We start from the raw sequence: 27772 nt of genomic DNA on the forward strand, positions 1-27772 counted from the left end.
TATACTGCAGTCAGCCACCAGGAGGGGAGATAGAAGAGAGAGAGTCTATACTGCAGTCAGCCACCAGGGGGAGATAGAGAGAGAGTCTATACTGCAGTCAGCCACCAGGGGGAGATAGAGAGAGAGTCTATACTGCAGTCAGCCACCAGGGGGAGATAGAGAGAGAGAGTCTATACTGCAGTCAGCCACCAGGGGAGAAAGAGAGAGAGAGAGTCTATACTGCAGTCAGCCACCAGGGGGAGATAGAGAGAGAGAGAGTCTATACTGCAGTCAGCCACCAGGGGGAGATAGAGAGAAAGAGTCCATACTGCAATTCAATTCAATTCAATTCAGTTCAATTTTATTTGTATAGCGCCAATTCATAACAGAAGTTATCTCAGGACACTTTTCAAATAGAGCAGGTCTAGACCGAACTCTTTAAAACATTAATTACAGAGACCCAACAGTACCACCATGAGCAAGACCTTGGAGACAAGGGCAAGGAAACACTGCCTGTTAAAAGGCAGAAACCTAGGACAGATCCTCCGGCTCTAGGTGGGTGGTCGTCTGCCTCGACCAGTTGGGGTGAGAGAGAGAGAGAGAGAGAGAGAGAGAGAGAGGCAGAGAGAGAGAGAGCGAGAGACAGACAGACAGACAGACAGACAGACAGACAGACAGACAGACAGACAGGTGCACAGCAACAACAGTATTGGCAATGGCAGTCAAGCAGGACCATGGCAGGAGGCTCCACCAGGATCCATGAGAACCTGCGAGACGAGAAAGCACAAGAACTCCGGGGAAGAAGTGAAGTTAGTAACATGCATTAAAGGGACATGAATGAGTGCAGAAAGAGAGAGGAAGAGAGGAGCTCAGTGCACCATGGGAAATCCCCCGATAGTCTAGGCCTATAGCAGCATAACTAAGGGATGGTTCAGGACTCACCTGATCCAGCCCTAACTATAAGCTTTATCAAAGAGGAATGTCTTAAGCCTACTCTTGAATGTGGTGAGGGTGTCTGCCTCCCGAACCACAACTGGAAGCTGGTTCCACAGGAGAGGAGCTTGGTAACTGAAGGCTCTGGCTCCTGTTCTACTTTTAGAGACTATAGGAACCACAAGTAGCCCAGCATTCAGAGAACGTAGTGTTCTAGAGGGGTAATAGGGTACTATGAGCTCTTTAAGATATGAAGGGGCCTGACCATGAAGAGCTTTATAGGTGAGGAGGAGGATTTTAAATTCTATTCTACATTTTACAGGGAGCCAGTGCAGAGAAGCTAGTACAGGAGAGATGTGATCTCTTTTTCTATACTGCAGTCAGCCACCAGAGGGAGAGAGAGAGAGAGAGAGAGAGAGAGAGAGAGAGAGAGAGAGAGAGAGAGAGAGAGTCTATACTGCAGTCAGCCACCAGGGGGAGAGAGAGAGGAAGGAAGTGGACAGATTTATATGTGGACGGGTCCATTTCAGACTCATCCAGGAAACCTTTTGCTCTGCGTCGCCTGAAGAACTCTGAGACTGGAGAACTGTTTTATTATAAACATTTATCTACAGTCTGTCTGCACTCTGACTGTCTGTACTCAGGAACTGGTTTCTCGAGGTTCTCAAGGTTCTCAAGGTTCTTGAGGTTCTTGAGGTTCTCTGCACCCTCAGATTGTGAGCTCTACCTGAGAGACAAACCTCTTGAGTCTGGGTTTTAATGGAGTTTTACTTATTTATTTTTCTACTTTTTTAATTATTATAATTATTAGTATTAATATTATTTTTATTATTATCATTATAATTATAATTATTATTATTAATATTATTATAATGTATGTTTGAGTTTCAGACTGTTGGTTAGAGAAAATAAATAATTATGTCATAAAAATATTAAAATAAGCAACAGATGAATTGATGATGGAAATAACTTTAAAACATTTAAATAATAAGGTATAGTTTGGTTTCATAATGTGACAGAAACACTAAAACCTGATGAGTTAGTTCAACTCACACTGAGTTAGTTCATTCATTAAATAATTTATTAACAGTTTAAACATAAAACAGTAACTGAAGTTGAGTAAATTAAGTTAACTACCAATTTCATTCAGTATATTACACTCATTAATTTATCTTATGAATAAAGTATACACTGTTAATATTTGACTGTATATTTATAAATCATTGTAAAAGTAGTAAAAGTAATCTTTTACATTATATTGTAAAATATCTCAGTTAAAGCCTGTGATGTGATAAATGTACAGTTACATCTTAATTAATAGTTTACAGTGTAAAACCTTTAAAGCATCTTTATACAAATTTACCAGTAATTTCATTTATTACATCACCTGTCAAACAGCTGACGTTTGATAAAAAATCATTAATTTATTAATTAATAAAGATATAAAGTCAACTTAAAGAAAATGAGTCAGTGGAATAAACTGGGTCCTTTTTATTACGCTAACTGATGATTCCTCATGTCCTCTCTCCTCCTGTGTCCCCCAGTCACACTGCTGTGTCCTTTAATCAAAGGTTTCCACCTCTAAATGAATCCTGTGAGGCTCTGAAGTGGTTCTCAGTTCTTCTGTGGACTTTCAGTCTGATACAGTGGCAAAGGAAGAGAACCAGAACCGGAATCAGAACCAGAATCAGAATCAGAACCAGAATCAGAATCAGAATCAGAATCAGGTTTATTGCCAAGTAGGTTTTCACACAGGAGGGATTTTACGACGGAGTATTAGGGCCAGACTAAGGAAAACATTTTTAGAATAATGTCGTAATAATACGAGAATAATGTCGTAATACTACGAGAATAATGTCGTAATACTACGAGAATAATGTCGTAATACTACGAGAATAATGTCGTAATAATACGAGAATAGAGTCGTAATAATACGAGAATAAAGTCGTAATAATACGAGAATAATGTCGTAATAATACGAGAATAATGTCGTAATAATACGAGAATAATGTCGTAATACTATGAGAATAAAGTCGTAAGACTACGAGAATAGAGTCGTAATAATACGAGAATAATGTTGTAATAGTACGAGAATAGAGTCGTAATAATACGAGAATAATGTCGTAATACTACGAGAATAATGTCGTAATACTACGAGAATAATGTCGTAATAATACGAGAATAGAGTCGTAATAATACGAGAATAATTTCGTAATAATACGAGAATAATGTTGTAATAATACGATAATGTCGTAATAATACGAGAATAATGTTGTAATAAGACAAGAAAAAAGTAGTTTTAATGAGAAAAAAGCTTCGATAGAGTCATCAAGATCTGACGTGAGCAGCTCAACCCAACAGCAGCCGCTGTTTGTATCAGTCGTACCGTTAAGTCAACAGGTAAGCTGACGTATTGATAAGTTTGTCGTTGACAGTTCTCATGAAATTACGACTTTATTCTCGTAGACCTAATATTATGACTTTACTATACTTTATATTAGTTTTTCTCTTAGTATGGCCCTCATACTCCGTCGTAGGATTGGCCTCTATAAAGAGAAAGAGCTGTACAGGAATGTGCCACAGAACAATGTTCATGTATTCAGGGTGGGGGGGTTAGGACTCAGTGGGGGGGGTCATAAATACATAACACAGAGAATATTAAAACTTTATAATTAGCTGCTATGTTATCAGTAATAAGGTTTCATAAAAGAAGAGTAAGTTAATAAACTCAGAAAAGAAAGAATAAAAAGTGTAAAAGAATAAAAACAATAAACGGTCTGACGTAAAAAGTGCCGTCGCAACCAGGAAGTGACGTCGTTACGTCGCTGCGTCAGGCTGTGTTGATGTTTTGTGGACTGGAGAACGGGAAGAGGACCGCGTTCTGTTTTTGTTCAATAAACCGTCGAAAAGGATCCGCTCGGTGGTCCCGTCGTCCGTTCCGGGTCGTTAGGAGCGTTAGGTCGGTGATCAGAGGCGGACGGCCGGGCCCGAGCCCGAACACACCGAACCATTTGATCCAGAAAGGGAGGACTCGTCACCCTCTGACCCCCTCCCTGCTCCACCATGACGATTCTCCCGAAGAAGAAACCCAGCTCCGGGGTCGGAGTCTCGGACCACGCCGATGACAGCGACCGCCGGAGCGGCTCCGACCCGCACCAGCACCCGCATCCGCACCCGCACGCAGGGCGGGCCGGAGCCCGACCGAGGGCTTCCCCTCCGCCGTGGTCCTACCAGCCCGCTCCGCCCTCCGCGAGGGACGACCGGCGGAGCATCGAGGCGAGCTCCCGGCCGCAGCAGGCCTCTCCGCCGCCCGTCGGCTCCGTGTCCCCGGTGGGACCGGGCGACGGGCGGGACAGCAGCGGCGGGATGGTGGCCGGGTCCCGCGGGGAGCTCGTCGTGTCGGCCGGCGTCGTCGGTTGCGGCGGAGGCATCGGCAGCTGCTGCTCCGGGCCCGGGCTCAGCAAGAGGCGGCGGCAGGCAGGCACCTGCTCCGGCGGAGTGGTGGCGGCTCTGGCCGGCGGAGGCCAGCCCGGGGTGACCGGACCGGGAGGAGTGGGCTCCAGCCAGGACACGGAGGAAGGAGCCGGGAACAACAGCGAGGACGAGTACGAGAACGCCGCCCGGCTGCAGTCCATGGACCCGGCTACCGTGGAGCAGGTAGGAAGCTAACGGTAGCATTAGCTAGAGCAATGCTAAGTGCACTGTGGAGCAGGTAGGAAGCTAACGGTAGCATTAGCGGATGCTAATGGAGCCACAGGTGAGATAAAAGGTGTAATTACATCATTCAATAACAATTCAGTGAAACTTTGGGATAAAATAAAATCGTGACGTTGCGATACAATCACAGTTCGATACACTCACGATGCGATTTCTTATTTACGATATTTTTAACAACAAGAGATTGTAAACAAATTCATTATGAAATTATACAATCGTTCTTTATTTCTGAGGAATAAACTGAATGTTTCCCTTCGTACTACGACTCATTTATATATCACAGTGTGCTCTTTATATTTATTATTATATTTAATATTGTATTCTTATATTTATTAATATATTTATTAGTATGTGTATTATTATGTTTATTATATTTATTAATATATTAATTAGTAGATTTATTATTATATTAGTAGATTTATTAATATATTTATTATATTTATTATTATATTATATTTATTAATATATTTATTAATATATGTATTAGTATGTGTATTATTATATTTATTATTATATTTATTAGTATGTGTATTATTATATTTATTATTATATTTATTATTATATTTATTATTGTATTTATTATTGTATTTAATATATGTATTATTATATTTATTAATATATTTATTAGTATGTGTATTATTATATTTATTATTATATTTTATTAGTATGTGTATTATGTGTATTATTTATTTATTATATTTATTAGTATGTGTATTATTATATTTATTATTATATTTATTATATTATATTTATTAATATATTTATTATATTTATTATATTTATTATATTTATTAATATATTTATTAATATATTAATTATTATATTAGTAGATTTATTATTATATTAGTAGATTTATTAATATATTTATTACATTATGTGTTGTGTTGAATCTGTCTCTTCCTACGATGGAGGAATATTATTGGATGTAGGGACAATATGGATATTTTTATACTGATATGATAACTGATAATTACCCAGCTGAAGCAAGTGAAGATCAATAACTTTGATCGATTCGTTTACACAACAACAAACTACAGTTCTCACTCTTCAGATGTTTATTTATTATTCTATAAAATATATATAACATATATATTATATAATGAATTATGTTTATGGATTAATAATTAATTGGCTGTAATTTCATTATCCTGATAATTGATAATAATAATATAAATATGTCATTATGAGCTGATGTATTGACGATGGTGGTTCACATTATTACTGTCGGTCGATAAACAAACAACCTGAATGTCCTCAGCATTGTTTTCTCCTGACGGACATTGAAGCTATTGATCCATAATATCTGATTATGATTGATCCATAATATCTGATTATGATTGATCCATAATATCTGATTATGATTGATCCATAATGTTTGTTTATAGATTTTTAGCTGTTAGCTGTCTGTGGATGTGACCCGCTGTATCAGAACCATATGTTAGTCTTTATTATACAAGGTGTGTTCTGATTGGCTGTCGGCTGCGTCGACCTCAGACGGGTTGAAAGGTTAACCTCGGCCCTGTTAAAGTGCAGGTAACCGTAGCAACAGCAGTGATGCTTCAGGTCCCCTTTGAGGCAGTCGGGGGTCAACTGTTGGTTGTTCACTGTTGATCGTCCACATAAAGGACGAGACGGGTCGGTTCTGATGTTGTTACACTGACACTTTAAACTCACTGCCGTCGTTCCTTTGAGCAGAGGAATGATTGGCAGGTTGGAGTATCTGTGGGTGTGTCTGCTGCCCCCTCAGGACCTTCAGTCTCTTCCCACCTCAGAGGCAAATTAAAAGCCCCAAAATCCTTTAAAATACCCCTGGTTTCTTCCCTCGGCATTCTGGGAGCTGTGATTGGTTGTCTGCTGGGTCTGTCTCTGGGTTCAGGTCTGTCTCTGGGTCTGTCTCTGGGTTCAGGTCTGTCTCTGGGTCTGTCTCTGGGTTCAGGTCTGTCTCTGGGTCTGTCTCTGGGTCTGTCTCTGGGTTCAGGTCTGTCTCTGGGTTCAGGTCTGTCTCTGGGTTCAGGTCTGTCTCTGGGTCTGTCTCTGGGTTCAGGTCTGTCTCTGGGTCTGTCTCTGGGTTCAGGTCTGTCTCTGGGTCTGTCTCTGGGTTCAGGTCTGTCTCTGGGTTCAGGTCTGTCTCTGGGTCTGTCTCTGGGTCTGTCTCTGGGTTCAGGCCTGTCTCTGGGTTCAGGTCTGTCTCTGGGTCTGTCTCTGGGTTCAGGGGGTGTCTCTGGGTTCAGGTCTGTCTCTGGGTTCAGGTCTGTCTCTGGGTCTGTCTCTGGGTTCAGGTCTGTCTCTGGGTTCAGGTCTGTCTCTGGGTCTCTCTCTGGGTTCAGGTCTGTCTCTGGGTTCGGGTCTGTCTCTGGGTTCAGGTCTGTCTCTGGGTTCAGGTCTGTCTCTTTGGGTTCGGGTCTGTCTCTGGGTTCAGGTCTGTCTCTGGGTCTGTCTCTGGGTTCAGGTCTGTCTCTGGGTTCGGGTCTGTCTCTGGGTTCAGGTCTGTCTCTGGGTCTGTCTCTGGGTTCAGGTCTGTCTCTGGGTTCAGGTCTGTCTCTGGGTCTGTCTCTGGGTTCAGGTCTGTCTCTGGGTTCAGGTCTGTCTCTGGGTCTGTCTCTGGGTTCAGGTCTGTCTCTGGGTCTGTCTCTGGGTTCAGGTCTGTCTCTGGGTTCAGGTCTGTCTCTGGGTCTGTCTCTGGGTTCAGGTCTGTCTCTGGGTCTGTCTCTGGGTTCAGGTCTGTCTCTGGGTTCAGGTCTGTCTCTGGGTTCAGGTCTGTCTCTGTACAGCTGCTCATCCTCGTTCTTTGGAGGTTCAACATTACAGTTTTTTCTAATTGCTAAACACAATTTTGCAAACTAGGCTGTTTTTATTAAAATACTTATTTAATACTTAAATACACAAAACCAAAAATTATATAATATGTTTATAATATATTATTATCTATTGACACACACTTCATTCATATTAGCAGATGTTTGTCTAACCAACTACACACTGTTGGGCGTAATGAAAAGCACTCTCATCTTTAGTCTGCTTTACCATAATACTAAAATACACACACACACACACACACAGACACACACACACACACACACACACACACACACAACACACACACACACACACACACACACACACACACACACACACACACAAGCTGTTGAAACATTTATTTTTCACCAGACAGCTCAGTGCAACATCTGCACAGCATTTACATTTACATTAATGTTTTTCTAGCTTCCTTCCTGATTGAAGGTAACAATGAAGCATCATATATTGACCAATCAGCTCATGTAGGGTCATTATGAATGGCAGAGTTTTGAAATGTGAACATGTGACTCAGATTGTTGTTATGCAGAGAACCATCAGTGCATTTAAAAAGTAAAGTAAAGCAGAAAATGTGTTTAGAGTTTTGGAGACTGGAGAAGAGGTTCTGTTAGAGGTGGGCGATATATATCGTTTGCGATAATATCGTCGTTGTTTTGACGATGTGCAAATTTCCATTATCGAGTATTTAAATTACTTCGCCAAAAATAATGAAACGCCCGCGGAAACTCCTCACATCCATTAATACACGGTGCAGCAGCGCTCTCTACAGCATGGCAGGATTCAGTCACATGACTAGTGGGCCGACGTGATCACATGACCTCTCGCTAGCATCCTCCTTGCAACAGTTTAGCAGCGCGTTGTGATGGTAGAGAGACAATGCAAACACCTCCAGTCCCTGAAGCTCCCGGTACTTCAGATGATTCAGGGCAGAGACGTGGGTCGACCTCTCTGGAAATGGAAATGGTTTGGTTTGAAAAGACTGATACGGGTCCACCAAACACCTTTTTAGTGCTAGCAGCGTCTGTTTTGAATTCAAATCCTATGAGCTTCAGCGTTCAGAGCGCTAAGCACCTTCAGCGGTAAAAAGATACGGAGACGTTTTAGCGCTCAGAGCGCTTCAAGTTGAAATCTGTTCAACCTTTAACACCGCAGGGCGCTCGGAAAATGAGTTTTTGAGCTCTCAGCACTAAAAACGCGTTTGATGGACACAAGCCCGAACTCCAATCACATTTTAAAGGATACGACTGATTATCCTTATCGGCAAAATCCCCCAAAATATTGAGATATTATTTTTTGCCCATCTCGCCCACCCCGAGGTTCTGCTCTCTGTGTGTCACTTTAAATTAGTGTGCTGTGTTATTTTAGTGTGTTAGCAACTGGAGACAGCTGTAAGACATCAGAATAAATCTCCACAAACAAACAACCAGTGTCCCGTCAGCAGCTGTGTGTCACAGTGAACTGGTTCTGTTACTGTGTGTCACAGTGAACTGGTTCTGTTACTGTGTGTCACAGTGAACTGGTTCTGTTACTGTGTGTCACAGTGAACTGGTTCTGTTGTTACTGTGTGTCACAGTGAACTGGTTCTGTTACTGTGTGTCACAGTGAACTGGTTCTGTTGTTACTGTGTGTCACAGTGAACTGGTTCTGTTGTTACTGTGTGTCACAGTGAACTGGTTCTGTTACTGTGTGTCACAGTGAACTGGTTCTGTTGTTACTGTGTGTCATAGTGAACTGGTTCTGTAACTGTGTGTCACAGTGAACTGGTTCTGTTACTGTGTGTCACAGTGAACTGGTTCTGTTGTTACTGTGTGTCACAGTGAACTGGTTCTGTTACTGTGTGTCACAGTGAACTGGTTCTGTTGTTACTGTGTGTCACAGTGAACTGGTTCTGTTGTTACTGTGTGTCACAGTGAACTGGTTCTGTTGTTACTGTGTGAACACCTGAGAACCTCCAGGTCTATTTATACACACACACACACACACACTGGGAGTTCACTGTTAGCTCGCTCTGAGGACTGGGTCTGAGGACTGGGTCTGAGGACTGGGTCTGACTGGGTCTGACTGGGTCTGAGGACTGGGTCTGTTGATCTCACCTGAAGCTTAGAGTTGTTCCAGCTGCTGTTACAGTAACTGATTTATTGATTTATGGAGAAAATAATCTGCAGATTAATCAATGATGTATACTGTCTCACTGTCTCACTGTCCTACCGACCTCACTGTCTCACTGTCTCACTGTCTCACTGACCTCACTGTCTTATTGTCTCACTGTCCTACCGACCTCACTGTCTCACTGTCTAACTGACCTCACTGTCTCACTGACCTCACTGTCCTACCCCTCACTGATCTCACTGTCTTACTGATCTCACTGTCTCACTGTCCTCACTGTTACGTCTCACTGTCTCACTGTCCTACCGACCTCACTGTCTCACTGTCTAACTGACCTCACTGTCTCACTGACCTCACTGTCTCACTGACCTCACTGTCTTACTGTCTCACTGTCTCACTGTCCTACCGACCTCACTGTCTCACTGTATAACTGACCTCACTGTCTCACTGTCTTACTGTCTAGCTGACCTCACTGTCTCACTGACCTCACTGTCTTACTGTCTCACTGTCTCACTGTCTGCCTGTCTCACTGCCTTACTGTCTGCCTGTCTCACTGTCTGCCTGTCTCACTGTCAGCAGGAGCACTGGTTCGAAAAAGCTCTGCGGGAAAAGAAAGGCTTCGTAATCAAGAAGATGAAAGAGGACGGAGCCTGTTTGTTCAGAGCCGTGGGTGAGTGTCACACACACACACACACACACACACACAGAGTCATACACACTCACACACACTCACACACACAGTCAAACACTCACACACACACACACACACACACACACACAGAGTCAACACGCACACACACACACACAGTCACACACTCACACACACACACACACACACAGAGAGTCGCACACACACTCAGCACACACACACACACACACACACACACACACAGAGTCGCCCACACACACACACACACACACACAGAGTCACAGAGACACACACACACACACACACACCACACGAACACACACACACACACACACACACACTCACACACACACACACTCACACACACAGAGTCACACAGACACACACACACACACACACACAGTCACGCACACACACACTCACACACACACACACAGAGTCACACACACACACACACACACACACACACACACACACACAGAGAGTCGCACACACACACACACACACACACACACACACACACACAGAGTCGCACACACACACACACACACACACACACACACAGAGTCACACACACTCACACACACACACTCACACACACAGAGTCACACAGACACACACACACACACACACACAGTCACGCACACACACACACAGAGAGCACACACACACACACACACACACACACACACACACACAGAGTCGCACTCACACACACACACACGCACAGAGTCACACACACTCACGCACACACACTCACACACACAGAGTCACACAGACACACACACACACAGTCACGCACACACACACACACACACACACAGACACACACACACACACTCACGCACACACACACTCACACACACACACTCACACACGTGTTACACTCTGTTAGTTTAATAAAGTCACCTGATGTTTGTTTGCTCTGATAATAACAGAGTGCACTGACAGCAGGGGGCGCTGTGGTACTGACAGACCTGTGTGTGTGTGTGTGTGTGTGTGTGTGTGTGTGTGTGTGTGTGCGACTCTGTGTGTGTGTGTCTGTGTGTGTCTGTGTGTGTGTGTGACTCTGCGTGTGTGACTCTGTGTGTGTCTGTGTGTGTCTGTGTGTGTGTGTGACTCTGCGTGTGTGACTCTGTGTGTGTCTGTGTGTGTCTGTGTGTGTCTGTGTGTGTGTGTGGTGGGAAGGTATGTGGGAATGTGGGTCACAGTGAAAGATGAGGGTTTCTGGTTCTCCCTTTAAGACAGGCCCATTCAGCAGAGTCCAGGTAGAGTTTCAGATAACAGCTATTATGTCATCAATGTTTTTTTGTGTGTGTGTGTGTGTGTGTGTGTGTGTGTGTGTGTGTGTGTGTGTGTACTGTACCTGTAAACTCACACCTGTCTTCCTGTTGTCATATGATTGTTCCTGAGTTTCAGCCCAAACTCATCGATACCTCGTTACCAGAACCTGTAATCCACCTGCTGGTCCGTCCCTGCACTACTACCCCCCCCCGTGTTAGACTGATATCTCTCGGCAAAACCGGCATTTATACGCCATTTTAAATGAATTTATAGGGATTAAAGATCAGACTGTTTACTACACTGCCCTCCGGAGGCAGACCGCCGTCACTACAGCTCTGACTGACAGTCTCACTCTGTGGCCTCTTTTAGTTACACACAGTTTCTCTTCTAAGTCTTCTCACTTCTATTTTCAGAGGCTTGTTTCTTTGCTCAGTGTGAGATTTCACAGAAATCATCTGCTGTAACACACATACACACACACATACACATACACATACACACACACACACACACACACACACACACACACACACACACACACACACACACCTGCGTACCTGAAACAGAAAGTGGACAGCTAGGTGTGAAAAAAAGTTTTGAGAGACCAAATGTGAAAGTCCAGGTGTGTGTGTCTGTGTGTGTGTGTGTGTGTGTGTCTGTGTGTGTGTGTCTGTGTGTGTGTGTGTGTGTGTGTGTGTGTGTGTGTGTGTGTGTGTACTCTATAACTTCTGTGCTGATTCTAGCGGTATAAAGCTAATGATAGCTTTCTGCTAGCCAAGAGCGATGCGATGCAGCAGCGTCCTTCGTAGCGTAGTAACATTACAGATATAGATGGCGCCCTGCGTCAAGCCCCGCCCCCTTTTGAGTGAAAGCGGTCCCTCTAATTTGACTGGTGGTAAATGCACATTTCCTATACCTTAAAGTAAGAATAAAGCATTGTTTTTTAGCTGTTAGAGTTTAAATCCAACAGCCAGCGAGGGAAGCAACTGTTATATGAAATAAAGAAAGTGTTATTGATGAGTGTCCTGACATACAAACACTTTATTGAATCTCATCTGTCATTTTTTCTGTCACTCACACTCTTTATTTTGCTGTTTCTGTCGTCTGTCGTCTGGTCTAAAGCAGGGCTCCAGACTAACTCTTTGCATTGGTTGCACTGGTGCACCTAACTTTTAGCACAAAATTTAGGTGCACCCAAATTTTTCATTGTGTCGCCCTTTAACGCCATAAGGTCACCTTTTTATCGCTCTCCATAACTTTCATATAATGTGAATGATTTTTAAAGAAGAATAAGGTGTAAAGAAAGGCTTGTCTTTATTTGAAGCACAGTTATATATAAAAAGAAAAATAAAGTGTTTAAAGTGCTTCACTGAGCTGAAATTGAACATTTCAAACTAAAACACTAAGCAAAATAAAACATTTCCAAATAAAAGTTCGATATGAAACGTTGTTGACCCGCTCACGAATGCACTATTTCCATCCATATTCTGACCGCACTCCTGACAGTACACCAGCAGTGCGTTGCGTCCTTTGTTGAACCTCAGCCAGGGAACTTGTTTCAGCCAGTCCTGTCTGAAGGAATATATTTTGACCTTTTTAATTTGGGTCTCGGAGCCGGGCTCTATCCCAGACTTGGTTGTTCTCCTCTGGTTCCGAGTCTGATGCTGTAGCCGAAGGACCGGGGCTCGGCAATTTTTAAACACGCAACTTAGCGCGGTGAACAGGACCACAGCCAATCAGAGGCAAAGACCCGCCCGAGCTCTGTCTCTTATTGGATCAGAACCCGATATGATCTTACCATGAGTGTGTGAGTTCGCTCACAGGAGAACACAGAGAGATGATGTGCTTGCAAAATAAATGTATGTTTTCACCCGGGCAGCGTCAGGTGCTCCGGTACGACCTAGAAAAATTATTAGTCGCACTCTGGAGCCCTGGTCCAAAGTTGTGTCACTGTACTTCTCTGAGCTGAGTTTTGGTCCGACACTCTCTGGTTGCTGCTGTAATGAAGTGTTTGTGAGCAGCAGTGCGGCCTGTAGGGGGCGCTGCAGGGTTGTCTCAGTACGTATGGGAAGCTGTGTGACATTCAGGGTGTGACGGTTCCCGCTGAGCAACATCAGACAGATAACACACACCTGACTGCACACCAGCACTCAGCTGCTGAAGGTATGTGGATGAACAGCTGGAGGCTGAAGAGCCAGTTCTTCAGAGGCAGATCAATAAATCATACAGGACAAACAGCTATTGTTCACAGCTGATAATCTGTTATCTGTACTTTCTGCCACTAGGGGGCCTCTCACACCCAACTATAAGAAAACAGCAAGTGTGATGAGGTGGTGAAGCAGCGTGGGATCATGGGAGTTGTTGTCTTCACCACCATTGCAGTCAGCTTCTCCCGGTTAGGATTCATGGTTCACAAGACTGATGCTAAAGCTAACAGGTCCCAGGTTATGCTAACAGATGCTAACAGACTGATGCTAACTGAAAGCTGTTAGTGGTGATTCTTAAAAAGACAGAATTCTTAATGACTGTGGAGACCCTGAAGTAACATCCTGGACCTGATCCATTCAGACTGTGTGTGTGTGTGTGTGTCTGTGTGTGTGTCTGTGTCTGTGTCTGTGTGTCTGTGTGTGTGTGTGTGTGTGTGTGTGTGTGTGTGTGTGTGTGTGTGTCTCGTGTGTGTGTGTGTGTGTGTGTGTGTCTCTGTGTGTGTGTGTGTGTGTGTGTGTGTGTCTGTGTGTGTGTGTGTGTGTGTGTGTGTGTGTGACCTGTTGAGAAGAATGTCTTTTACCTGCAGGGAGTGTTTGTGGGATTCAGAAACTCCAGTATCTGTCTGCAGCCAGTTCAGCTGGTTTACCTGAACCACATTCCAGACTCAGCTGACCCACCTGTCTGATCTGTTGTCATGGCAACCCAGTCACTCTTTGCCCACAGGGTTTTTCCTTCTGGGTCCAAACACCCTGTCAGGCCTGCTGTGTTTGATTCTGTGTGCTTTACATTAGAGATCTCACTGCTCACTGGATGTCGCACTAGAGCAGCACTAGAGCAGCAACAGACCAAAACTACAGAAACAAAATGAAACGCACCAAAGTTTCCACCAACTGTGGTTTGGTTAAAGAAATCCCTAATTCACCGGGTTAGGCCTCATATTAAAATGTCATAACTTTACAGCAGAAATAAACATTTCCTTTGGCGGGTGACGTCACAGGCGCCTGTCTTCAGTAACCGCCGGCCAGCTAATACAGAAAGAGAAGTGGAGCGTGGGTCTTCGCGTGTCTTTCTGTCGACTTTGGATTCAGTCCCGCTGCCTCGTGCTCTGTGTGACCTCTGTCAGACTGACCTCTGACCCGGTTTACTGTAACGTGGACGTCTGAGTGTTTGTGTCCAGACAGTTTGTGTGAACAGTACAGTGTGTGAAGAGGAAAGCCCGCTGTGTGTGTGAGTGAGAGGTCAGCTGGTTGTGAATGTTTACACACTGACGTCTGTCTCCGGCCGTCGTCCGTCTGCAGCTGTTTGATTGTTGGACAGTTGGACAAACACTCAGAGTGTCACGCAGCGCTGATAGCTGATAAAACCTGCCAGAGGTCATCTGGAGGAAGAACGTCCATCATGTGTGAAGCTCTGAGCTTTTATAAATGACCTCCAGTGGACTGATGGGCGCGCTGTAATCACAATACTGTCAGAGGTTGTAATGGAGACGTCCTCATGCTGTTTGTTGGCCCTGATCAGATCTGATAGCTTATGTTATTGATCCGACTCGAAGTCTGACGTGAAATGGTCATTAAATAGTTTAAAACAATTTCTATATGGTCGTATCTGGCAGCCCTAAAAAATATATCTTTACTGAGACAAACAACAAATGAATTATAACGGGTTGCAGGATCTTCAATATTTAAATTTTTTATAAAAACAAGTAAATAAAAACTAAAGAACAGTGTGGTTGTCTTTTCAACATAGATTAGCTTAGCACGTAGCATATCTCAGTACAGGAACCGCGACTGAAGCACAGAGCAAAAGGGGCGGGGCTTAGAAAGGGTTGTGGTCACAGCTGACTCTGAATGTGTCAAAGGTCAAATTGTCACTGAGAACTGACCCAGAGTCTGAGCTGTGTGTGTTGGTTCAGTACGGTGGCTGAGCGGGACCACGTTGGGTCAGTAAACCTGAAAGTTGATTTCCTGCCAAACAAGAAGATAAACTTCTGCAGAAGGAGAAAGGACGTCATCTCCTCGCTGTGATTGGTCCGTACGTCAGTGAGGGAGGGAGGGTGGGCGGAGCTTCAGGGCTGATAGACTTCTACAGAAGAGGTGTGACCTCACTGCTCTCTGATTGGTCGGCTGGAGGAAGAGCTGTATTGCTGTCGATGTGTCAGATACATATTTAAACCTTTAGGTAAACAAAAGTATTTGATCAATCTATATTGGCAGATAATCAATATTATGGGACTCTGATCAAATACTGCTTCCACTACTAATACTTAATTTCTTTATTGATAAAGTCAGAGAGTAACAAAGCTTTATTGATTATTTCTTTATTCTGGGTTGTTAACTGTGACCTACAGTACCCAGAATGCTTTGCAGTGTGCAGTCCAGTTGCCGGTGGCGATAAGGGTGGGGTCAGACTGTGAGCGTCAGATAAAAACTTTATCGACAACACTGGCATAATGAACAGGATGGACGCAGCTCTCTGCTCTCAGGCCCCGCCCCTTTCTCAGAATAATGTTCAGGCTGACCAATGAGAGCGCTCGCTGTGGTTTCCTGTGTGTGTGTGTGTGTGTGTGTGTGTGTGTGTGGTTTATTATTAATTCTGCAGAATTCTATCTGTTGTTGTTTCTCAGTAACTTACATTTACTGTCCGCTCATCTTTCTTCTTAAATTTATTCTCAGCAGTTTCAAAACCTCATTTCCTCTATTCCTCAGTTTGTACAGTTAACATACAGACAACATACAGACAACATGCAGACAACATACAGACAACATACAGACTATATACAGACAACGTACAGACAACGTACAGACAACATACAGACAATGTACAGACAACATACAGACAACGTACAGACAACGTACAGACAACATACAGACTATATACAGACAACGTACAGACTATGTACAGACAACATACAGACAACATACAGACAACATACAGACAACATACAGACAACATACAGACAACATACAGTGGACATACAGACAACATACAGTGGACATACAGACAACATACAGTGGACATACAAACAACATACAGACAACGTACAGACAACGTACAGACAACATACAGACAATATACAGACAACGTACAGACTATGTACAGACAACATACAGACAACATACAGAGAACCCACAGAGAACATACAGACAACATACAGACAACATACAGACTATATACAGACAACATACAGACAACATACAAACAACATACAGAGAACATACAAACAACATACAGACAACATACAAACAACATACAGACAACATACAGACAACATACAGAGACCACACAGACAATATACAGACAACATACAGAGAACATACAAACAACATACAGTGAACATACAAACAACATACAGACAACATACAAAGAACATACAGACAATATACAGACAACATACAGACAATATACAGACAACATACAGTGAATATACAGACAACATATAGACAACATACAGACAACATACAGTGAACATACAGAGAACAATCAAACAACATACAGACAACATACAAACAACATACAGTGAACATACAGTGAACATACAGACATATTACATATCTAAAATATATATTCCAGTAATAATAATATGTGTCCCTCTGGAGGCAGCAGACACATATTTAAAGCTGTCTCTCTGCCTGTCTCCGTCTGTCTCTCTCTGTCTACCTCTCTGTCTCTCTGCCTGTCTCTGTCTGTCTCTCTGCATGTCTCTCTGCCTCAGTGGAAAGATCAGTGTGTAGGTCGTCATGGTGACTCAGTCTCTCTCTCAGGTTGATGGAGGGAGTTTCCCGCTGTGTGTTTTCACATTAAGACAACCTGATCAACAGATTGAGATCAGTCACTGTCACCTGTCCTCAAAAATTCCAGAGAGAGAGAGAGAGAGAGAGAGAGAGAGTCACCTGTGTTTGATACAGAGGAGTTACAGTGGGTACGGAAAGTATTCAGACCCCTTTAAAATTTTCACTCTTTGTTTCATTGCAGCCATTTGCTAAAATCCAAAAAGTTCATTTTATTTCTCATTAATGTACACTCAGAACCCCATCTTGACAGAAAAAAACAGAAATGTAGAAATTTTTGCAAATTTATTAAAAAAGAAAAACTGAAATATCACATGGTCATAAGTATTCAGACCCTTTGCAGTGACACTCATATTTAACTCACATGCTGTCCATTTCTTCTGATCCTCCTTGAGATGGTCCTGCTGCTTCATTGGAGTCTAGCTGTGTTTAATTAAACTGATTGGACTTGATTAGGAAAGGCACACACCTGTCTATATAAGACCTTACAGCTCACAGTGCATGTCAGAGCAAATGAGAATCATGAGGTCGAAGGAACTGCCCAAGGAGCTCAGAGACAGAATTGTGGCAAGGCACAGATCTGGCCAAGGTTACAAAAGAATTTCTGCAGCACTCAAGGTTCCTAAGAGCACAGTGGCCTCCATAATCCTTAAATGGAAGAAGTTTGGGACGACCAGAACTCTTCCTAGACCTGGCCGTCCAGCCAAACTGAGCAATCGTGGGAGAAGAGCCTTGGTGAGAGAGGTAAAGAAGAACCCAAAGATCACTGTGGCTGAGCTCCAGAGATGCAGTAGGGAGATGGGAGAAAGTTCCACAAAGTCAACTATCACTGCAGCCCTGCACCAGTCGGGGCTTTATGGCAGAGTGGCCCGACGGAAGCCTCTCCTCAGTGCAAGACATATGAAAGCCCGCATAGAGTTTGCCAAAAAACACATGAAGGACTCCCAGACTATGAGAAATAAGATTCTCTGGTCTGATGAGACCAAGATTGAACTTTTGGCGTTAATTCTAAGCGGTATGCGTGGAGAAAACCAGGCACTGCTCATCACCTGCCCAATACAATCCCAACAGTGAAACATGGTGGTGGCAGCATCAGGCTATGGGGGTGTTTCTCAGCTGCAGGGACAGGATGACTGGTTGCAATTGAAGGAAAGATGAATGCAGCCAAGTACAGAGATATCCTGGAAGAAAACCTCTTCCAGAGTGCTCAGGACCTCAGACTGGGCCGAAGGTTCACCTTCCAACAAGACAATAACCCTAAGCACACAGCTAAAATAACAAAGGAGTGGCTTCGGAACAACTCTGTGACCATTCTTGACTGGCCCAGCCAGAGCCCTGACATAAACCCAATTGAGCATCTCTGGAGAGATCTGAAAATGGCTGTCCACCAACGTTCACCATCCAACCTGACAGAACTGGAGAGGATCTGCAAGGAAGACTGGCAGAGGATCCCCAAATCCAGGTGTGAAAAACTTGTTGCATCATTCCCAAGAAGACTCATGGCTGTAGTAGCTCAAAAGGGTGCTTCTACTCAATACTGAGCAAAGGGTCTGAATACTTATGACCATGTGATATTTCAGTTTTTCTTTTTTAATAAATTTGCAAAAATTTCTACATTTCTGTTTTTTTCTGTCAAGATGGGGTGCTGAGTGTACATTAATGAGAAATAAAATGAACTTTTTTGATTTTAGCAAATGGCTGCAATGAAACAAAGAGTGAAAAATTTAAAGGGGTCTGAATACTTTCCGTACCCACTGTATCAGAGGGAGGAGGAGATTGAAGAGAGAGGACGTGTTGGAGTGAAAGTATAAAGTAGAATAAGAATATAATACTCCCATAAAGTACAAATACCTCAGACTAGAACACTCCTGATAATCTGTTGATACTGAGTCCAAAAGGAAGTAACGTGTAGATTAAAATCTCTTTTAAGTGTGCTGAGGACTCAAACAACCCTTAATGCTGAAATTTCACCGGCTACAGATCTATGACGTCGGTTCGGTGTTTTCAAATCCTCTTCACAGCGTCCTCACAGCGTCCTCACGGTGTGTCTCACCAGTTGCCTGAACTGCAGATGGATTAAAGACATTCTTTATTTTTATCATTCAGTCAGTTTTTAATATTGATACACAACCTGTCACATGACCACGGCCTGTGAAACACAGTGAACTGCATGAACCTGAAAAACACACACACACACACACTGGGTGATGTGTTGGGACATTCCCTCCACCTGCTGCTGATCAACCATGTGTGTTAGTTTTGTTATGAGTCTCTGTGTGTGTGTGTGTGTGTGTGTGTGTGTGTGTGTGTGTGTGTGTGTGTGTGTGTGTGTGTGTGTGTGTGTGTGTGTCATAAAGTCAGTTAGCTGTGATGTTGTTGAGTGCTGACACACACACACACACACATCCATGTTTCGGGTCAGAGCTTCAGTTTTGCTTCGCTTTAAGGTTGCGGTCCGGGTCCTCACAAAGATAGAAATGCTCACTCTCACACACAGCGCTGATGAGAAACAGGAAGTTGTCAGGGGAGATTCTGAGAATCACCGTGGTGATGGACCATGTGACTTGCTGGAAATCAAACCAAAGTGATGCTCATTTGCATACGTGTGTGTGTGTGTGTGTGTGTGTGTGTGTGTGTGTGTGTGAGTGAACAGCCGACCAATCAGGGCTGAGCATCAGATTTCGACTCGATGTCAGGATTCGATTCAGAGTTCATTTGTGTGAAAGAAGTATTTTTAGTTGCTCTGGTGTCTCTGTATGAACACAGCCAGCGGCGCTTAGCTTAGCATAAAGACTGACAACAGGGGGAAACTGCTAGCCTGGCTCTGTCTGAAAGAAATGAACTCCTTCCAGCTCCTCTAAAATTCACTGATGAACACGTTTTATATATGAAGTGTAAAAATGACCATTAACTGCAGGAAGTTATGAGACTTTATTTTGATAAAGATGGATTGTTTCCACACACTTTTGTTCTCGCTGCTGCAGATGAGCCGTTATTAAAGTTCACTACAACTAAACTGTTTGATGTGAAAACTAATTTTAGTTCACTGAAAAAAAAAATAAATCAGGAAATGTCTTAAGTTTTAGTTTTTGGTCAACACAACAACATGAGGAGCTGCTGGTTCACCGAGTCAGTGTGTTTCTACCTATTCAGACAAATAACCCATTATAGTAATTATATTATTATAATTATTATAAAAAACTGACACTTATAAAACCGAAACTAAACATTTTTAACGATAACAACTAGAGGCTCATTGGGCTCTGGTTATCGGCCGGTAAAGGTCGATCACACACAGTTTCTAAACGCTCACAACAGTCAAAGTATCTTGAACTTTTCAGTGCAGACTGAAATGAAGTAAGAGACCGGCTTCACTACTTCACCACTTCCTTCCTTTGATGCTCTTCATTATGTAGGTCAATAGGTTAGCTAGTTAGCTAATTAGTTAGCTAACTAACTAGTTGTTGGACTGAGAGCTACTGATCAGGATACACAAGTAACCTCAGTCATCTTCTTTGCCCCGCCCCACTGGCGCTCTTTGCCGCTAACTGTGCTTCTTCTTCAGCTGTTCATTGTTGACTTTAACTGTAAGTGATGCTCCAGCTGGTATAAAACTAACCCCACTGTCTCTGTGTCTCAGCCGATCAGGTGTACGGGGATCAGGATATGCATGAAGTGGTCAGGAAGCACTGTATGGACTACCTGGTGAGTCACTCTGAGGGTGCTGGGATTCACACGTCTTCCTCCGTGAGCTCAGTCTGGGTTAATAAAGTTGTTTTTCCCTCCAGATGAAGAACGCCGACTATTTCTCCAACTACGTGACAGAGGACTTCACCACATACATCAACAGGAAGAGGAAAAACAATTGCCACGGCAACCACATCGAGATGCAGGCCATGGCCGAGATGTACAACAGACCGGTGGAGGTGTACCAGTACAGCACAGGTGAGTCCGTCCGGCCAATGAGAAGCTCCGGATCTGTCAGCCAATCACATACCTCAGCCCTGACCCCTCCTCCTCCTCCTCCGGCCACAGAACCAATCAACACGTTCCACGGCATCCACCAGAACAACGACGAGCCAATCAGAGTGAGCTACCACCGCAACATCCACTACAACTCTGTGGTGAACCCCAACAAGGCCACGATCGGGGTCGGACTGGGACTGCCCGCCTTCAAACCAGGGGTACCAAAACCGTGTGTGTGTGTGTGTGTGTGTGTGTGTGTGTGTGTGTGTGTGTGTGTGTGTGTGTGTGTGTGTGTGTGTGTGTGTGTGTGTGTGTGTGTGTGTGTGTGTGTGATCAGTACTTGAACTGGTACGTGTGTTAACTGGTGGATTTCCTCTGCCCCCAGTACGCAGAGCAGTCTCTGATGAAGTCAGCCATCAAGACGTCGGAGGAGTCGTGGATCGAGCAGCAGATGTTGGAGGACAAGAAGAGAGCGACGGACTGGGAGGCCACCAACGAGGCCATCGAGGAGCAGGTGGCCCGGGAGTCTTACCTGCAGTGGCTGCAGGACCAGGAGAAACAAGCGCGACAGGTACGGGGGGGGGGGGCTCGCACTATGTGCTAGTGTCAGCGTCAGCCTTCCAGTGAACAGACCCGGGACCGAACACAATCTCAGAGACCAACTGTAAATCCAGTACAGAGGTAGTTTTCTTGCTGGGTTTGGCTCCTTGCGTCCCGTAATCAGTCATCAACTACTTATATTGATTATCAGGAAACTCTAAAATACCATTAAGAACACCTGAAGATACTTCCTGTCAGTGTTGGACAGAAACTAGAGGACAGGAGACGTATAAAGACAGAGGAGATAAACACTGAATGGAGACTTTAAACAGGATGTAAATGTACATCAGTTGAACACACACAGCGCCCGAACTAAACGTCTCTCCTCTTTCAGCCCCGTAAGGCCAGCGCCACCTGCAGTTCAGCGACGGCAGCGGCTTCCAGCGGACTGGACGACTGGAGCGCCCGGTCGCCACGGCAACGTGACTCCGACCCCTCCCACTCAGACCTCACGACCGCCCCATCGACCAACAACAAGCCCCCCTCCCCGGCCGGAGCCGCCCTGATCCTGAGCAAACCCCCCTCCCCCTGCGCACCAGGTAACACACACACAGGTTTTACTTTAGCTACGTTGTGAGGACCCTCACTCCTCACTCGTTCCAATACCTCAGGTGTGTTTAGCCGGTCTTACTGAACTCTTTCCTGTCGACTGTTTCTGTGTGTGTGTAGGTCCCAGTAATCAGAGTCGTCATCATTTGGAGTACAGAGCCATCATGCAGGAGATGTCACCTACAGCGTTTGGTAAGATACTAAAGCTTTAGTCACACACAAGATCTTTCACAAGGAGTCATACAGGAGCACACAAAGGGAAACCATTTGATCCTGATCACCCTGACCAGTAATCAATATTCCCAATATTAAAGCATCAATCAACCTGATCAGCCTTCAGCAGTTGGCTAGTGTCTCTGTAGTGGAGACTAAACGTTAACAATGATCCATATCAGCAGTTTGAATCCAACTAAAAGCTCCCTGCACCAAACTCCCTTTAAGAAATATCACATTTTAACAATTCCTAACGTGTTCGTAACAACACGTAACTCTAGAAACACGAGCTAAAGGCCGTCATATGTCCACAGTCTGACTGTCAATACAGGATCAATATCATCCATAAAGATACAGTGTATACTGATCAATATCATCCATAAAGATAGTGTATTCTGATCAATATCATCCATAAAGATACAGTGTATTCTGATCAATAATCAATAAAGATAGTGTATTCTGATCAATATCATCCATAAAGATACAGTGTATTCTGATCAATAATCAATAAAGATACAATGTATTCTGATCAATAATCAATAAAGATACAATGTATTCTGATCAATAATCAATAAAGATACAATGTATTCTGATCAATAATCAATAAAGATACAGTGTATTCTGATCAATAATCAATAAAGATACAATGTATTCTGATCAATAATCAATAAAGATACAGTGTATACTGTACAGACTTTACATTTTGTCCTGTAGCTGTCAGTCAGTTTCTGTTGTTTACTGTCAAACCTCAACAGGAAACAGAGTGTGTGTGTGTGTGTGTGTGTGTGTGTGTGTGTGTGTGTGTGTGTGTGTGTGTGTGTGTGTGTGTGTGTGTGTGTGTGTGTGTGTGTGTGTGTGTGTGTGTGTGTGTGTGTGTGAGGGTGAGGTGGTGTCATCCAGTTTCAGTGTCTAACAGACGTTATCAGATGTTGACTGTGAGCACTAACATGTTGTACGAACAGAAGAAGTTTCTGTCAGCTTCATCACTTTCCCGCTCGTTAACGGCGTCTTTACTCAGGATGTAATCAGCCGCCGTTACCCAGAACTCCTATCACTCCGCATTAGATCCACGTAGGCAGTTTACAGCCGGGGCTGTGTGAGGATGTTCTGATCCTGAAGGAATAACTGCTGATTGATTAGGAAGTATTGGACACATTCAGATGTGGAAAGTATTGCTTCCTGTGCTTAGAAATGCTATGTGCTAAGCTAGTCTTGTTTTGTGACATATATATATAGTTACATCTTTTCTTATCTAACATAACTGTGGTGATCCTCTGACATACTAAACTAAAACTGATTAACATTATACCTGCTCATCTTCGGTCCCTGTGGTACTGTGGGTCCCTGTGTACTGTGGGTCCCTGTGGTACACTCGGTCCCTGTGGTACTGTGGGTCCCTGTGGTACTGTGGGTCCCTGTGGTACTGTGGGTCCCTGTGGTACTGTGGGTCCCTGTGGTACAGTCGGTCCCTGTGGTACAGTCGGTCCCTGTGGTACTGTGGGTCCCTGTGTACAGTCGGTCCCTGTGGTACTGTGGGTCCCTGTGGTACAGTCGGTCCCTGTGGTACAGTCGGTCCCTGTGGTACACTGGGTCCCTGTGGTACTGTGGGTCCCTGTGGTACTGTGGGTCCCTGTGGTACAGTCGTCCCTGTGGTACAGTCGGTCCCTGTGGTACAGTCGGTCCCTGTGGTACTGTGGGTCCCTGTGGTACAGTCGGTCCCTGTGGTACAGTCGGTCCCTGTGGTACAGTCGGTCCCTGTGGTACTGTGGGTCCCTGTGGTACTGTGGGTCCCTGTGGTACAGTCGGTCCCTGTGGTACAGTCGGTCCCTGTGGTACTGTGGGTCCCTGTGGTACAGTCGTCCCTGTGGTACACTCGGTCCCTGTGGTACAGTCGGTCCCTGTGGTACTGTGGGTCCCTGTGGTACAGTCGGTCCCTGTGTACAGTCGGTCCCTGTGGTACTGTGGGTCCCTGTGGTACTGTGGGTCCCTGTGGTACTGTGGGTCCCTGTGTACAGTCGGTCCCTGTGGTACAGTCGGTCCCTGTGGTACAGTCGGTCCCTGTGGTACTGTGGGTCCCTGTGGTACAGTCGGTCCCTGTGGTACAGTCGGTCCCTGTGGTACTGTGGGTCCCTGTGGTACTGTGGGTCCCTGTGGTACAGTCGTCCCTGTGGTACAGTCGGTCCCTGTGGTACAGTCGGTCCCTGTGGTACTGTGGGTCCCTGTGGTACAGTCGGTCCCTGTGGTACAGTCGGTCCCTGTGGTACAGTCGGTCCCTGTGGTACTGTGGGTCCCTGTGGTACTGTGGGTCCCTGTGGTACAGTCGGTCCCTGTGGGGTCCCTGTGGTACAGTCGGTCCCTGTGGTACTGTGGGTCCCTGTGGTACAGTCGTCCCTGTGGTACACTCGGTCCCTGTGGTACAGTCGGTCCCTGTGGTACAGTCGGTCCCTGTGGTACAGTCGGTCCCTGTGGTACAGTCGGTCCCTGTGGTACAGTCGGTCCCTGTGGTACTGTGGGTCCCTGTGGTACAGTCGGTCCCTGTGGTACAGTCGGTCCCTGTGGTACTGTGGGTCCCTGTGGTACTGTGGGTCCCTGTGGTACTGTGGGTCCCTGTGGTACAGTGCGTCCCTGTGGTACAGTCGGTCCCTGTGGTACAGTCGGTCCCTGTGGTACTGTGGGTCCCTGTGGTACAGTGGTCCCTGTGGTACAGTCGGTCCCTGTGGTACTGTGGGTCCCTGTGGTACAGTCGTCCCTGTGGTACTGTGGGTCCCTGTGGTACACTCGGTCCCTGTGGTACACTCGGTCCCTGTGGTACAGTCGGTCCCTGTGGTACAGTCGGTCCCTGTGGTACAGTCGACCCTGTGGTACAGTCGGTCCCTGTGGTCTGATCCGGTCTCTGGTGTGTTTCAGGTCTGACGGACTGGGAGGACGATGAGATTCTGGCGTCGGTGCTGGCTGTCTCTCAGCAGGAGTACCTGGACAGCATGAAACACCAGAGCGCCGCCGCCATGCATCGAGAGCGAGAGCCGTCACCCGACAGCAGCTGATAGCCGGCCGACACACACAAACACAACGATGACCTTTGGCCCCCTCCTCCCGCCCCTCCACCCTCCTGAACCCCCTCCTCGCCTCTGACCCGCAGAAGGAGACCGACCAGGGAAAAAATAAAACATCAATCAAAGAAATGCACACTTGTTTTTTTCTCCAGACGTTTGAACTCATCCGCTCATCGCTCTCTCTCCATCCTGTCGTCTCCTTCCTTCCTTCCCTGTTTCCTTCCCTCCTTTCCTCTCCGTCTCGTTTCCTTCCAGCCAATAACGATCCAGCCCCCCCCCCCCGCTCTCATTCTCTGGTTTCCACTCATTTAAACATCGGGCAAAAGTTCATCGTCAGTTTAGATTTTAATATTTTATTTAAGATGTTCATTCTGTTTGTAGCAGGGTATTAGCTCTGCGGCTAGCAGGGCCATTGGTTTCAATGAGGAATGCTAATCAGAACAGTGTCAGTAACCTGTGGGCTACGTTAGCATGCTCTTTAGCGAGCAAGCTATCACCTGAAGTCTTACTCTGTTTTAAAGCTAGTTCCTGCTCACACGCTAACATTTTAATCTTCTCGCAGCTCCTGAGAAAACTGTCCCGTGCTAACTGGAACTGAACCAGACGATTAGCCTAAAAGTATAAATCAGTGTCCTGTAGGCTACGTTAGCATGCTCTTTAAACTAGTTCCTGCTAACTCTGCTAACAGGCCACAGTGCTGTTAGCTTAGCTGTGGCTCCTCCCACTGGCAGCCAGCGAGTAATGCTAATCATTGAAAGAGACTAGCAGTCTGTGGCGTGTAGGCTACGTTAGCATGCTCTTTAGAGAGCAAGCTATCACCTGAAGCCTTATTATGTATCAATGCTATCTCTCGCTTCTTAGCTAACACCGCTAACCAGCTGCGTTACAGTTAGCTTAGCGGCCGATAGCAAAATCATGTCTCACAATTACGTTCCAACAAAATCAGCTGGTCTGTAACTCCTCCTCCTCTCTTTCTCCTTTTGGTCTTCCTCCTCCTCCTCCTCCTCCTCCTCCTCACCTCCTCCATCACCGTCATCTTCATCATCATCATCATCATCATTGGACTTATTTAGCTGCATGTTTAATTGACCACGACCAATATCATCATAGAGAAAAAGCGACAAATAAAAAAGGAGAGAAAAAAAATTGAGAATTGTCATACTTATCCTCTTAATGATTGATTATTGTTGTTATTATTAATATTATACGTTTGTTTTATTTTATTTTCTTGTTTGGGATGAAAAGATCTTTTTTTTCTTGGAATAAAAAGAGGAAAATGTTTCTGAAAAAACAACAAATGTTTGTGAGATTGATTTCTTTTGTGCAGACAAACAGAAAACTGCTTCTTCATCTTTTCTTCCTCCTTCGTATCCTCTCATATTTCCTGCTGACTTCATCTCATCCTCCTTTAGTCACTTTCTTTTGTCTCCTTCTATGAATGTCCTCATGTTTAACTTTCATTTTCTTTCTTCATTCACAAAATCTTCTCGTCTTCCTTCCTTTCATCTTCGCTCTGTTTCTCTTTTCTTTTTCAGACAAACTATAAAAAACAACATCTGAACTTAATACAAAGAAGTTGTTAATGTGTGTACATTTGACTGTATTACTTTAGATTGTAGGTTAACATTTCAACTGTCAGCAAAGAACAGCTACAAACCAAAACAGATCAAAAATATTCATCTTCATCTTCATGTCTTTATAAGAGTGATTGTGTTTGCATTGATGAAACAGCAGCATTGTGTCCAGGTAGAAAATATAATGTATATAAAAGGTTCTGAGTAACTTCATAGAATTGATCATGTCCCAATGTTGCTGCCAAAGTCCCGTTAAAATCCCCTGATCAATAATAATCGTATTTATTAGTCTATTATTCTCCAGACAATGTGGACCAGAACCAGAGTTTACTGTTAGAA

General features: G+C 44.6%; 1 protein-coding gene across 1 annotated transcript; it reads left to right on the forward strand.

The window, feature by feature from the left end:
- Positions 1-3730: 3730 nt before the first annotated feature.
- otud5a (OTU deubiquitinase 5a) lies at positions 3731-27157 on the forward strand. Its single transcript, XM_051424710.1, has 9 exons — positions 3731-4569; positions 10126-10219; positions 21119-21183; positions 21267-21423; positions 21514-21662; positions 21830-22015; positions 22379-22583; positions 22714-22785; positions 25714-27157. Exons 1-9 carry the CDS (start codon positions 3976-3978, stop codon positions 25848-25850), a joined length of 1659 nt encoding a protein of 552 aa, XP_051280670.1. The 5' UTR covers positions 3731-3975; the 3' UTR covers positions 25851-27157.
- Positions 27158-27772: the final 615 nt, after the last annotated feature.

The sequence above is a fragment of the Dicentrarchus labrax genome, unplaced genomic scaffold, assembly GCF_905237075.1.
Source record: "Dicentrarchus labrax unplaced genomic scaffold, dlabrax2021, whole genome shotgun sequence".
Classification (NCBI taxonomy): domain Eukaryota; kingdom Metazoa; phylum Chordata; class Actinopteri; family Moronidae; genus Dicentrarchus; species Dicentrarchus labrax.

What these genes read in the sequence shown, in the direction of transcription:
- otud5a (XM_051424710.1), top strand. Translation starts at nt 3,976, where the DNA reads ATGACGATTCTCCCGAAGAAGAAACCCAGCTCCGGGGTCGGAGTCTCG. An exon ending in CTGTTTGTTCAGAGCCGTGG is followed by an intron (nt 10,220 to 21,118) that starts GTGAGTGTCACA and finishes TCTGTGTCTCAG; the next exon opens with CCGATCAGGTGTACGGGGAT. An exon ending in CCCCTCCCCCTGCGCACCAG is followed by an intron (nt 22,584 to 22,713) that starts GTAACACACACA and finishes GTGTGTGTGTAG; the next exon opens with GTCCCAGTAATCAGAGTCGT.